The following is a 14,030-nucleotide window of genomic DNA, read 5'->3' on the forward strand; positions in this document are numbered from 1 at the left end:
CCGCCTGGCCGCCCCGCCCGCCGCGCGGCCTCCTCTGCCCTGGGACGACGGCGCCGAGCGCGGGCTCGGGCTCTCCTTGCCCCGCGCGGGCGGCGTGGCTGCGCCGGCCTCCGCCTGGTCGCGGGCCCTGGGCGAGGGCGAGCTGGGCTTCTGACGGGGAGAGAGGCAGAGAGGGCACGGAGGGGGTGGAGAGGGGACGGAGGCACAGACAGAGACGGGGCGGAAGAGACGCGCGCAGAGACAGAGAAAACCGAGGAGGTCGAGAGTCCAGAGCAGAGAGAGAGAGAGAGAGAGAGAGAGAGGCAGAGCCGGAGGAGACAGAGCAGGGGAAGTTAGAGAAGCAGGAGACGGGCAGAGAGAGGAAAAGAGAGACAGACAGAGAGAGGACAGACCAAGAGAAGGAGCGAGGTCGAGGGTGAGAGAGCGGACGGGTGGGGTGGGGGGAGAGAAGGAGAGGGGGCTTTCACCGGGCCCAGGCCGGGGGCTGCCAGTCCCGGAGCATCGCACACACGGTTCCCCGCGCCTGCCCTGCCTCTGCCTCTCCTGAGTGTCCACCTTCTGGCCTCAACAGTGCAGCTCATGCAAGGTTCTCGGCATGCAAAACACAAGAGGGACGGAGCGGTGGGGGGGAGGGGGGTTGAAACGGGGGGGGCTCCAGGACGGGCACGGGGGGCTGGCATTGGCCCCCGATGGGACGGACGATCCCGGCAGAGAGTAGAGAGAGGGCGGGCACCGGGAGGCCGGGCCAGGGCCAGTCCCCCCAGGCCAGGCCCCCCAGCGCGTGGGGGTGGGGGAGGGAATGGAGGGGGCACACGGCACACAGATGGGGGTGGGGGCGGGGCGGGACAACTGAACTCAAAACTGAACCGAAGAAAGGGAGGAAAAACAGAAATAAAAAAACCAAAATCCACAAATGTCATTAGATACCAAAATCAAAAACAATGTCTGAAACTCCTGGGGAACTGACATTTTTTTCTGTTAACATTTTTCTTTGTTTTCCGGCCCTGCAGAGACCTGTGGAACTGTCAGCAGCACCCGACTGTCTTTCTGTTTCTCTCTTTTCTTTTCCTTTTTTTTTTTTTAAGTTCTGATTTTTTAAGTCCCTCTTGGTTAACGTCCACTTACCAATAAAGTGGCACTTCCTCCTTTAGTAGGTAAGATGTGTAAGAGAAGGGAAAAGTGTGGCAGCGTAAGTTCATCATCAGATTCACAAAAATGCAAGAGAGATAGAGAGAGAGAGAAAAAAAACGCAACCACCCCACTCTAGGCCGAGAGGAGGCCACACCGCCTCTGGAGGAAGGACTGGCAGCGCCCGGCTCCTCGGGCCTGAGCAGGCACCTCTTGGGTGACTGCCGGATAGAGATGTCAAATGTTTCTCCAAAAGTGCAGTTAGGACACAAGGGTTGGGATTCAGAAAACCAGAAAGGGAGCCTGGGACCATCAAACGGGCCCTGGCTGGCCACCAGGGGTCTGAGAGCCTGCCACTACCTCGCTGAGTGACCCTGGCCAAGTCCCTTCCCCATCCTGGGTCCCATCCACAAAGTGAGAGGGTTGGGCTTTGCTTCCTGATGTCCCTTCCAGAGCAAATATTCCAGGATTCTCTGTGCACCCCTGGCCACCCTCTCCATCCTCCTCCCTTCACAGAACTGACCCCTCCTCCTGTCGTTGGGTTTCCCTCTGGTAACAGTTGATTACGCTCCTCTGTTTAGAAGTCCATCGCCCACCCTTACCCCACCCCCCATCACCAGCACCAACTTGACTTTGAGCACCCCCAGGGCAGATTATTTTGTTGGATTCAGCTCTGTAACCTCGGTTTTGATCACAGAACTTGGCATCTAGGAGGTCCTCAATGCCTCTTGCTGAGGAAGGAATAAATGCTTTGACAAGGGTGGGGGACCAAATCAGGTTCGTCCTAGAAGAAGGGTAGGGTCCGGGCCAAGCTTTTTTGGCAGGCTTTTTGGATGGGAGAACAAACCAACTACCACCCCTCAGGGCACCTTGCTGCCGAGAGACTGGAAGGAGCATGGTTTCCTTGGCATGGCCCTGGTGCTTGCAAGAGGCAGGGTAGTGCCAAGGTCTTTCTGTGCAAGCCTGGATCCAGCCAGGGCTGGGAGGCAGAGCCCAGGAGACAGTCTCCTTGGTGGAAAGGCACAGCCAGTTTGTGATTGGTGGCTGAAGCAGCCAATGAACACTGGCCATAGCAGGTGCCGCTGCGGTCCAGTGTCATATGGGCCATGAAGGCCTCCTGGGACAGCCTGGTGTTTCCCTCTGGGGCAGAGTGGATATCACTGGGTACTGAGATGCCCCCCTGAGCACCCCGACTCTCCTGATCACCCCTCATCCTAGGCTAGGAGACATGAGAACTGGGCTGACTAGCCAAGGCCCCTCTGAGATGGCAGTTCCATTCTCAACAGACCTCACCAGGAGACCCTTGGCTTCCCTGAGACATATCCCCTCCACCCCAGCAGGTGGCCCATGCCTACAGCTCCCAAACCCTCAGGACTAGGTTCTGTCATACAGCATCCCTTTCCCTCCAGAGGAAGCAAATGAGAAAGAAATCTCCAGGATCTTCAAATTTCCAAGTTCTTTCCTATCTCCTGAGTTGTCTTCGAGAGTGAAGTGAACAGATACTAGGTGGGGGAGTGGGAGCCCTGGGAGTCAAGGCATAGCGACCCATACATACCCAGGAAACACTGGACCCAGCCTTTAAGAAGCCCCTGCTTACTACTGTGGTGGGGGCAGGTAGCAAGGCAAGCAGGCAGAATATTAAACTGGAGGTCAGGACCTGGCTGTGAACCCTGGCTCCAACCTAGACTCTGGATCTGTGCCACCTTCTCTGACTCCAGGAGAGAGGCCAGCCGTGGGGGAAGGAGACTGAAGGCCCTGATGTTCCTTTCCATAGACACCGTGGGGGCCCTCTCTACTTCCCACTGTTGGGCTGGGAGTGTGGTGGGAATGTTAGGAACAAAAAGGGTCTGGGTTGGGTGGATGCCCACGCCCACCATGTTGCCACCCACAAGCGCTGAGGCCCAAGCCTCTGCACGAGGCCCCCTGTGCTTCTCTGGATGCTTGCTGCCTGGTGTGCCTTGAAGTCGAAACCTCTCCCCTCCTCCAAGCCAAAGACCATAGCTGCAAATGATAGTAACTGGCAAAGTGGAACACCCTGGAATCAGCCCTGATGTCAGTTTGCTGTGAGACCTCAAGGAAGTGACCTAACTCTTGGGGGCCTCAGTTTCCTCATTGGTAAAGTGGGGATAACTGGGGTCTTTGCTGGGTGGGCCTGAATAGGGGCTGAGTAGTTCTTTTGAGAGCACCAGTGACTGACAGTCCCCTCGTGGATGCACAGGGTCAGAGCAGTGCAGGAAGGTCTGGGCACCCCCACGTGCCAGGATGGGGGAGGACGGGAGGAAGGCGCCACAGGGCAGGGTGGCACATAGCACCTTCCCTGGGGGAGGATTCCTAGGGTCAATCTCACACCCTTATCCATCCATTCCTCCCTGGAGAAAGGGTCGCCATGATCCTGCCAGAGGGTGAGCCTCATCCTCAGCTTGGCTCAATTCCCAAGAATTGAGGGAGATCCAAGTCCAGACACCATGGGATTTCATAGCTAGACAGGACTGCTGTGGCCAGGGACCTCCAAACATCTACTCCAGAAGCCTGCTCTTTGTGACTCCGGTCCCCTCTTCTCCTTCCCTGCCTCCCCCCCCACCCTGCCAGCCTGGCTAATGCCTATGGGCCCTCAGCTCAAGACCACCTCCTCCAGGAAGCCTCCCCTGACCCTCACCCTGAGTCAGGTGCATTCCTCTATGATCCCACAGACCCTGGTGCCTTCCTTCAGTAGGGACTGTGCCAGAGTGTGCTAGAACCGGGCCTATGGTAGTGAGCAGAGCTCCCCATCCACGGTTCAGCTTTTCTCTCTAACTGTTCTGAGTCATTTTTGTCAGTCCTCTAGCCTGGCAGGTGGGAGCCTCAAACCCAGGTCGGCCTGCCTCTCGCCAGGCATGGACACCCACATGGGGCCTGGCATGGAGGCGTGCTCAGCAAATGCCAGCTTAGCGTGGTTGTGAACGAATGAGTAAGTGAGGGCACGGGACCTTGCCTGTCTTTGAGCCTGGCTTCCAGAAGCCACTCTGCTCCTTGGTACCACCTGCTATCTGCTATCTTCTCTTTTGCTTACGTAAGAAATCTTTGAGGGGAAAAGACAATGGAAAAGAGTAGCAAGAGATGGTGCACTAGCCCAGTCCTGCTATTTTTAAGGACAAAAACACTGAGCATCTGGGATGCTTTACCCTTGCTCCCCCCAGGGCTCAGACAACTACCCCCCTAACTCAGCACTGGACGATCCCATTTCTGGGTCCCTGGTCACACCAGGTCCTCCCGGAGGATAGGGCCTCTACTCCTCCCATCAGGCTGGGATGGAGTCTCCCTGTGGGAACAACAGCTATTTCTCCCTCCCTGAACAACTTCCTGCCTGCCTTCCTGACACCACTCACAGATGAAGAATGTTCTGAGTGAGTGAATTCCTCACCACATGCCCCTGGGGTGGAGGGAGGGGGGAGGAGATGATGGGGGGAGGAGAAGATGGAGAGCCAGGCCTACTCTTTCCAAAGCTGAGGATGGAGGCCCACCTAAGCCTCACAAGGGCTGGGATGTCGGACTTCTGTAGCTACTCCCAGATGGGACAGGAAACAGCTTAAAGAGCAGGGATGGGGAGGCGGGTCCCCCGAGGACCTACTCCTGATGGGTACCCTCAATGTGACTGGATGAGCACTGGGCTGGGAGTTGCAAGCCTCAGGACCTAGGCTTGGTTCTGCTCCAACAACTTGGGGGAACCTAGCCCTTACTGACTGTCCTTTCTGACTCCTTCTCTGCACATTAAGCTCAAATTCAGAAGACAGAAGGATGCTGGGGGGTTGAGGGAGCCCCTGTCTGGGATGGATGGGTAGTGGTCCAGGCAGGGGGAGAGTGAGCTGAGAGTCCCTTCCATCCCCCAAATTGCCCCACAGAAACTTTGCTAAGTAGGCCCTCTAAGTCCAGTGCCAATTCACTGGCCCCCTGAAGTTCAACTCCCATTACACCCGAAAGATGGGGCTGTGAGGTTCAGCCCTGAGGCCAGCTGCTGCCCCAGGTCTGTAGCTCCCACCCTAAAGTTCCACCTGCCACCAGGACAGGACCCTTGGGAACCCTTGGGAACCCAGCAGGCCCTAGAGGGTGGGGCAGGGCTCTTTCCTCAGGCTTGGCCTCAGCCAGAACTTCTTCCAGGACCTGGAGGCCAAGAGATCTGGCACAGGTGCCTCCACCACTGATTACTGCCCCAGTGGGCCCCAGGGGCTGGTAGGGATGAGGGGTGGGGGGCTTAGCAGCTACTCCAGACAATAGAAATCAAATTGGCTCAACCGCAGCATACAGTTCAGGAAGGGAACACAAACTTGGAATGCTAACCACACAGAAATGCATTCGGACAACAAAATGAGAAAGAGAGGGAGTGGAGGGGGCTGGAGGTGGACAGGGCTCAGGGTGGGAGAGGAAGAAGAAGGAGCAGGGCAGGTGGACAGGAGGGGAGAATGAACAAGAAAAGTTGTGGGGGGTGGTGGGAGGGAGTCAAAAAACCAAACGACAAACCAGGAAACACAGCTTTGTAGCTCACTTGGAGAAAATGCAAGGTTACAAATGAGTAGTCACTAAAATAAAGAAAGAAAAGGGAGAGGGGGAGAAAACCAACCAGAGTGAGATCGAGAGAAAGAGAGAGAAAACCACATTCAAACCAAGCAGAGTGGAGGGGCTTATCTGGAGATGGGGAGCGAGCGGGCGCACAGCTGAGCCGGGGTACCTACCTTCTCAGTGGTCAGGGACAGGAATGCAATAATAAAAAAGAAAAGAAGGTCTCCGCATTGGGAATGCAGAAGGAGGGGGGAGACAGAGTGACTCTAGGCTGCGCTCCCCCTTGGGAACCAGCACTTGTGCAGCCCGTGTGGCTTTTGTTCTAGTCCCAGGGATGGGAGGGGGCTCCTGCCCAGCCAGTTCTGTTTGCTTTTTTTTTTTTTTTCTTTCTTTCTCTCTCTCTCTTTTTTAAACCCACCGGCTTCAATAAGCCAAGCTTTCCTTAACTCTTTAAACAACAGAAAACCTCCAGAGGGCATGCAGGAAGCAGCTGATGGAAGCAGAACCAGAGGGTGGGCTAAGGAGAGGGGCTGGCAGCATGGGGACAGAGGCCCACGTTGGGGAGAGAGAGATGGAGAGAAAGAGACAGAGAGACACAAAGAGAGCGAGCGAGCGAGAGAAACAAAGGCAGAAGGAAATAGACAGGCAGGGGATAGAGAGAGGTGGGCCCACATTGAAAAAGGAGAGAAAAGCTGTTTCAACAATGCAGAGTGGATGGATGGGGTGAAGGGATGGGTGCATTTAAAAGGGAAGGCAACCACAGATTTGGTTGGAGGTCAGATCTTGCCTCAGGCCTGCCACTTTCCTGGGGCTTCTGCATCATTTTAGGAAAACTCATCCCTCCTACCTTCTGGCTTCATCCTGGAAGAAAGGCCAAGATGCCCCTTCCTATTCTGACTGCCTCCCTCCGGCTGTGGTCACTGCTCTTTCTGGGGGCAGGTAGGGGGGAGGCCTGGGATGGGGCAGGTCAGGCAGTGCCATGGGCACCTCTGCTTGGGGTCACCCTAGGCTGCCCATTTTGTGATGACATTTGAGCCAAAACTAGAGGCCAGAGAGAGCCTATAGGGGCCTTGCTCAGGAAACTTCTCTGTCACCCTCACCGAATAGTGAGTCTTCCCTTTGACACTTGCAATTCCAGGGACAGGTAGAGCCAAGGCAGGGGCCCTACTTCTAAGTCCTTAAACCCTGCACACCTTTTCTAGGACTTGGGCTCAACATCTGACTTCTCTGTCCCAAATCATGTGCCCCCTTCCCTCTCTGCTTCACTGTTTCTGTCCCCATACTGGGAGGGCATAGGGTTCCCTGAGTCATTGAAGCAGCCCTCATAGGGAGTTGGGCTTGCTGAATGCTGGGCCCACCTACACCCTGGTCTCTGTGTGGGCAGGCCCCAGTGCCAGGGAGTTGAGAGCTGGGGGTGTGTCATTGACATCTGGAGGGGTTCCCCAGGGGGAAGGCAGGAGCTGAGACAACCAGCATGCACCTCCCGAATCCTTCTCCCCTTACTCAGAGTTCCCAGAATGTGCTTTCCATTGACCACTCTCTCCACATCTTGGCTGTGGCTGGTGGTCTTGAGGTGAGAGGGCTGGAGTCTCCTTTTGGGTCTACCTCTAAAAAGCTGTGTGACCCTGAGCTGGTCCACTTGACCTTTCTGAGCTGCAGGGAGCAGTAAGTAGCAGAACCCAGAAATCCCTTTGGGGTTTCTCCCTGGCGTGGTATGGAACAACACAAAGATGTGTTGGGAGCCAGCACCCAGCTGGCCCTAGTCTCAAGATGAGGATGGACTTGTTCTCTTGCTGGGAGTGTCTGGCTTTGAAGCCCTCACCTGAGCTAAACTCTTTTGGGGGTGTACAGCTCCCTCCTCTAGGATCTGAGGCCTGCCACAGAAGGTGCTCAGCAGACTGGCCCTGTCATCCCCAGCCATCTTATACTAGATGGAACTGGGGAGACACCGGGTGCTCACTGCCCTGGGATGCTCCCCAGGTGACTCGGGACAAGTCTCTCTTCCTCCCTGGGTTTCCCAGCTTCCCTCCAAGGTTCCTTATAGATAGGGACATGGAAGAACAGTCTGGGCCACTTCTGTTCGTTTAAAAACTGAGGCAGTTCCAGCACATGCCCTGGGGTCAAGGAGAGGATTTGCTGCCGCTGCAGATTTGGCAGGAGCTGTTGGCGTGGGAGTCACTTTTTAAGAGTTATCTTCCCTTTTAAATTCTGGTTACAAAGGAAAAAAGAATAAGTATATAGAAATATGTATACGATTAATGTTCGCTTGAGATTCAAAACCCATCTCTGCATTAGAAGGAGAGGCTCCCACAGTAACACGCACAAAAGCAAAATTCTAGAACAACATAGAAGATAGGAAAAAAAAACAAACAAACAGAGAGATAGTTTGCATTTCTGTACATTACCAAAGGAAACAAAAAAAGAAAGAAAATACAAACAAAAACAAAATAACAGGAAAAGTTACATAAACTTCCCCACCCTCTTCCCTTGCCAACTAAACAAGAAATGGAATCACAATATTACCACGGTTCAAATGGGAGGCTAAAAAAACAAGCAAAAACATAGACGGGGTTAAAAATGGTGAGCTTTTCTTTTTTTTCCCGTTTGTTCTCTCTCTTTTTTTTTTTTTTTAAAGGTAGAGTCCAAGAATACCCCCACCCCCCCCAGTACTTGTCCCCAAAGACATTTTTGGTGAATGGCTAAGTCTACGACACCACCCTCCTCCCCCCCGCCCCCATCTCACCTCCCAGGAGGTGCAGGTGAAAGGCCTGGATGTCCTGAGGTCCCAGATCTCGCAGGGCCCAAGGGCAGGGAGAGGATTTGGGGAGCATGCTTTGTGAAAGGGGTAACAAAGTGCTGTCTCCCCAGAAACTCCCAGGGCAGTGCCAAAATGGAATCCCATTCTGGGAGGGAGTCAAGATTTGGGTGCTGCTGAGGCGGTGTCCTCCCCAAGGCTGGAAGCTAGGCCGCCTTCCTTGATTGCTCTCTCCTGGGGTCTATGTAGACCATGGCCACTCTGTCAGTACAAGCCCAGGGCCCGTGGTGGCCTATTGCTCAGGGAGGAGAGGCTACCAGAAGTGGGATGGAGCCTCCTATTGGCCCTGGCTGCCTTCTGTGCTTTTCCAGGAGGATGGGAAGCTCCCGTGAGAAGGTGTTTGGGCTTCTCACTCTGTGCCCTTGGTGGTGGGGGGATGGGTACACCCTCTCCTGGGTTTTCCCAGATGGAACCATTATCTCTGGGGCCTGTGGCACCAGCCGCTGTCCTGACTGCGTCCAGCTACCTCTGTGTGTCCTCTCCCACCCCCAAGGCAGATCCTGGGACATGGGTGTGATCCTTCCTACATGGCCCAACCAGGCCCCTAGGAGCTCAGGAGCCTGGCACCCTGTCCAAGTGGGGCAGTCTCGAAACAGGTAATGTCCTTAAATAAAAATTAATCTTGAGATCAATAACCTTTTGTCAGCTGCCTTTGGCTTTCCTCCCTAAGGTCTTGGGAGTAAGGGTGTTTGAGAAAAGAAAGGGAGTGAAGGAAACAGCCAAAAATCAAAATGAAACTGACCAACACGGACATGTTTGCTGCTGAGACCTGAGGTCTGGGGAGGGGCAGCCCCCACCCTCCCTGCTGAGGCATCTGGGGCACTTTGGGTCTGGTGGGGGGAACCTGCAGGCCTGCCCATCCCAAGTCCCCCATGCCCACCCCGTGCCTCTGCCAGTACTGCAGCCCCCTCTCCCTGAGGGGGCTCTATCCTGTACTTCAAAGTCAATAGACAAAAGGGGATGTGGGCCTCCCCTGGGGCTCAGGAGAGCCCCCCACTCCCAGCCCCAGCCCATCCACCCGGGAAAGGCTGAGAAGCCTGTCTGTTCTACCAGCCCCTACCATCACCACACCTGCTTGTGGGTCTCAAGGACTCTGTGCCTCTCCTGGAGGATGGGTGGGGACAGTTTTGGAGTGGTGTTGGTGTGGAGTCCCTGAGGGAGCAATGGGGACACTGGCAGGCGCTTTAGGAAGGATGGGACATGGGAACCTGCAGGGTTGAGACATCTGTCCACATGTGGGCAGTCCCGGGGCGGGGGGGGGGGGGGGGGGGGGGGGGGGGGGGGGGGGGAAGGACAGACTCTCCTTGGAGCAGGGACTTTAGAAATGCAGCTCAGTGGCAGCGGCTCGGGGACAGAGAAAGGGGAGGGCTCTGAGGGAGGGGGAGTGAGGCAGTGAAGGGGCTGAGGAAGGGAGGGTGCTCAGAGAGGGGGGAAAGGACTTGGTGGGGAGAGGGAGACTCAGGGCCTAAGTAATGCCCAGGGGAGATCCTGTCTCTTGAATCCGGTTCCTGACTGCGACCCCTAGCATCGTCCATGCCCCTCCCACCCCAATATGCCTGGGGGGAGGGGCGGCAGGAGACCCTGGGTTCTCCTCAGCTCTGTTCCCAACCGGCTGAGAGCCGCAGTGGTCAAGCCCCCTCTGGCCGTCCGTTTGCCAAGCTCCAGGGTGGCCCAAGCCTGCAGGCCCCCCTCCCCCTGACACTCGGGCCAGGTGGGCGCAACAACCAAGCATTCCAGGTCGCCCCCCTCCAGCCGGTAGGGGGAAGCGGCGCATATCCCCCGTTGCACACTCACCGCGCCCTGCCCGGTGGTGACGCCCCCCCCCTCCGCCCCCATCGCGGCGCAGCCCGCACGGCGCGGGAACCCTCTGCAAAGCGAAGCGTACGTACATCTGGCGGGCTGTGCGCCGAGCCGGGGCGGCCCCCGTGCGCTCCGCTCCGCTGTCTGTTGCCGCCGTTCTGCTGGGGCGACCCCCATCCGCTGCCGCCAGACGGGGAAGGCGACCGGCTCCCGCTGGACCGCTGGCTGCCCGTCTTCCGCCCGTCATCTCGGTGCTTGGGGCTCAGCCTTGGGGGAGAAGAGAAGATGGGGGGAGCCGGCGTGGGACGCCCCCTCTGCAAGTGGAACCGCTGCTCCCGCACGAAGAGCAGCCCCCCCCCCCTCGCCTTCTCCCTTGCATTCAGAGAGCAAAGCCCTAACCTGTACACTGTCTCGATTTCCAGTTCAGGGTCTGGGGCGTCTCTGGGCAGGGGCCGAAGCTCTTCCTCGCCCACTGCCAGGGTGGGTGGGCACATGCTCACCCTCATGGTAGACTTCCATCCCCCCCCATGCTGTTCTGTCCACCGTCCTCTTCCCCCGCCCCTTCTCCAGCCCTCTGGAGTGTTCAATCTGCAAGAAAGCAGAGCTGAACCACCTCTGGAGTGCTCCCAGGGGCCCAGGACCTACCTGCTGGGTGATCTGGAATCGCTGTAATGGGAAGAGAGGGAGGGGCTCTGAGAGCTGCCGCTGCTGTGGCGATTGGACCTCCGACCTGGGGACTCCGCATGTGGCCTGGGAGAGAAGCCCTCCAGTACCTAAGTTCTGCCTGACCTCCCCAAGGGGGACCCCCACCCCCTACAGTCTCCTACAGATATAACCTCCCTAGTCCAGGTGGTGGGTCATTTGTGGGAATTAGGAAAAGGCGTCCTTTTGTCTAGACAGCTCTGGTCCCCGAGACCTCACGAACCCCTCAGCTGGTGCTCTTGTGACTAGGGGTGCAGGGATGTTGGGGGGAGTGACGAGGCCTGAGCTTGAAAGAACCCCGGACTAGGAGGCAGGAGGCCTGGGTCCCAGTTCCCACTCCACCACTGACTGGCAGGGGCTCTTGGCTTCCTCTCTGGGTCTGAATTTTTCTATCTGGGCAGCGGGGACAAAATGAAGTATCTCCAAGGGCCCAATTCTGTGATTCTAGAAGGGGGGAGGGGGAGGAGCTAGAGAATGGGGAAGGGTTCTCACCTCTTCTTCTCTTTGTTCTTCTCTTTTCTTTTGCTCTTGGGGCTTCGAGATCTGCAGAAAGCAGAGGCTGAGGTGACAGCTCAGCCTGAGCCCAGCAGGGGGGCAGGAGGAGGGCTGTGCCTGGCTGTGCATCTGAGATTTGTTCCTGTCTGGGACCTGAGTTCCCACCCCCAGCCGGGCGGACTTGCTCATCCCACCCCACTGCTTTGGTTCCTTTCACTCAGCCAAGCCTCCTTCCTTCCTTTTCCTGTAGGCCCTGGCCCACGACCACGGCCTGTCTGAGCCCCAGTAGCTGCTTCTCCTGGGGGTGCCATAAGTGATGTGTCCACCGCCCCAGAAAGAAGGCTGACTTGTCCTTTCCTTCTGGAATCAGTCTCAGGACAGGCCCTTCTATAAGTCATCATGCTGGAGTGACCCCTCCACATCTCGTTTGTGTCCCCTGGGCCCCAGGTCCCCTCAGATGGGGCTCTCTAGGGCAGAGCCCAGGCTTTCCTGCCTCTTTGCCCCCTCAGACTGTGGCTCAGCTCTGGGCCAGCTCCCCAGGAGTTTAGGAAAGAAATACTCTCGCTTGGGCATGATCTCCCTGACATTTGGGTCCTCTGGATACTCATCGAGGGTTGCCCCTAAAGCTTCCCATCCCACCCAATCCTGCCCCATACTGTCCCATCCCATCCAGCTCTCTGGGGCAGGCCCCACAGTGCTCCTTCTATCTTTGACAAAAGGATTGAAAAGCTTCCTAGTAGGTGTCTAAGGTCTCACTCCACCCCTGGTCCCTGTAGGCGCCCTCAGCCCTACCCTCCCTGATGCCACCAGATTCCAGCTCGATCCTTCTAGCCCTGAACAGATGCCTTCTTCTGACCAAATATCCAGGTGATGCTAAGAAACAACAGGATGTGTTTTTCACAGGAGCAGGGTGGGTGGGGACAGGCCCAGGAGGCCAAAGATTTCATTTCTAGAACTCATGTTGCTTGCTTTGGGCCTCAGTCTCCCCATCTGGAGCTGGTGTAGCCCGAGGTCACCTTTAGGTCCTTCCCAGGACCAATGGGAGCTGGCCGGAGGATCGGTGCACACTGATGGTGACCACTAGGGGGCAGTAGGGGCCCACACTGGCCCCTAAGAAGAGGGGAGGAGAGGAAGGGAAGGAAGAGGGGATGGGAAATTGGGGAAATCGGAGGGTCAGGATTAGGGTTTTTTAAAAAAAAAATTTATTGTTATGTTAATCACCATACATTACATCATTAGTTTTTGATGTAGGGATTAGGTGTGTGTTTATGCTCCTACCCCACCTGACAAGTGGCCATGGGCAAAGTCCCACTGCAGGAATGAGACTGGGGACCCTGACCCTTTTCAGGGCCACTGGGAGGGGCTCTGTCTCCCATGCCAGCCCTGGGGATGTGACCGCCCTACGTCTTCCTTTCCTCCTCGCTGAGTTTTATACTTTTCCCACCCCAGCCTCTGCCAGGGCTCTTGACTTTCATCTCCTCCTCCCCCCTCCCCCAGTCCACCCTGAACAAGTCTCTGTCCTGCTCAGGGCCCCATGCTGGCTCCCAGCCCTGTCTGGTTGGAGGCTCCCTCCTTGACCTGGCAGTCAGGTCGTTTGGGGGCTGGCACCTGTCCCCTAGACACCACGGCTAGCCACAGCCTGCCTACCGGTCCCCTAGCTACTGAGCTTTCCTTCTGTTTGGATGCCCTTTCCCTGCAATTTTGGGGTCCTGATGCTTCTTCTTTCTGACACCTCTATGGACACACCCCTTGGATAATGGACCTGCTGTGTTGTCTGGAAATTCTTAGGGTCCCCAAGTCAAGGCTGACTCATGGGACCAGCAAGTGTTGCAAACAATTGGCCTCCATCCTCCTCTCCCGCCCTCCTTCCCCTGCTTGGCTCTGGGAAGGAGTCCCAGGACGGGGGAGGATGGAGCAGGGAAAGACCCTCACCACGCCCCTCCCATCATTGCTTCCCTTGGGCCTTGGCCCTGCAGGGTGGCACTGGCCTCTGTCCACATCCTCAGCAGGGCATCACTCACCTGTGTCGTCTCTTCCTCCGGGACCCAGAATCAGACCTGGAGGGTCACAAAAGAGTTCTCTTGAGTTTTCCTGGGGTGGCCTGGGGACACAGATCGGCACAGCCACAGTCCGGGGTCAACAGAGGTGAGAGGAGAACCCAGGGGAGAGAAGGTACCTGTCTCTGCGGTGCTTCTTCACACTCTTCTTCTTCTTGCGCTGCGGTGAGGAGCTCCCACAGCTGCGGACACAGGGGGGTGGGGGCTCTGGTGAACTGCTGCCCGGGAGGGGCGGGGCAGGGGCAGCTGGACATGGCTGGGAAGTCTGGCCGCCTGGGGCATCTAGCTGAAGCCAGCTGCCCGTTGCACAAAGTGAACCGGGGCCCCGAGAGTCAGCAAGGTCCCTAAGGGTGGGTGACGGAGCCGCCTGTGTTGTCCCCTAGCCACCCTTCAGCCTCCTTGGCATCCTAAGTGAGGGCTGTTTCACACCCAAACGTCAGAGGCTCCAGTGGTGGCATTCCTGGCCTCCGTGGGGAAAACTGGCACACTGGCAGTTTCCA

General features: G+C 56.8%; 1 protein-coding gene across 1 annotated transcript in view; it reads right to left on the reverse strand.

The window, feature by feature from the left end:
• The window catches only part of SRRM3 (serine/arginine repetitive matrix 3), a 54,545-nt gene that overhangs the window by 5,156 nt on the left and 35,359 nt on the right, over nucleotides 1-14,030 (reverse strand). Inside the window, exons 7-12 of the mRNA XM_073884190.1 lie at nucleotides 13,650-13,712; nucleotides 13,495-13,530; nucleotides 11,471-11,521; nucleotides 10,922-11,026; nucleotides 10,366-10,543; nucleotides 5-150 (exon numbers count right to left, since the gene is read on the reverse strand). Of these exons, the coding sequence (XP_073740291.1) occupies nucleotides 5-150; nucleotides 10,366-10,543; nucleotides 10,922-11,026; nucleotides 11,471-11,521; nucleotides 13,495-13,530; nucleotides 13,650-13,712 (579 nt within the window). The remainder of the gene's footprint in view (nucleotides 1-4; nucleotides 151-10,365; nucleotides 10,544-10,921; nucleotides 11,027-11,470; nucleotides 11,522-13,494; nucleotides 13,531-13,649; nucleotides 13,713-14,030) is intronic.

Source organism: Callorhinus ursinus, unplaced genomic scaffold (genome assembly GCF_003265705.2).
Source record: "Callorhinus ursinus isolate GAN/ISIS: 27379988/994484 unplaced genomic scaffold, GSC_fseal_2.0 scaffold55, whole genome shotgun sequence".
Lineage (NCBI taxonomy): Eukaryota > Metazoa > Chordata > Mammalia > Carnivora > Otariidae > Callorhinus > Callorhinus ursinus.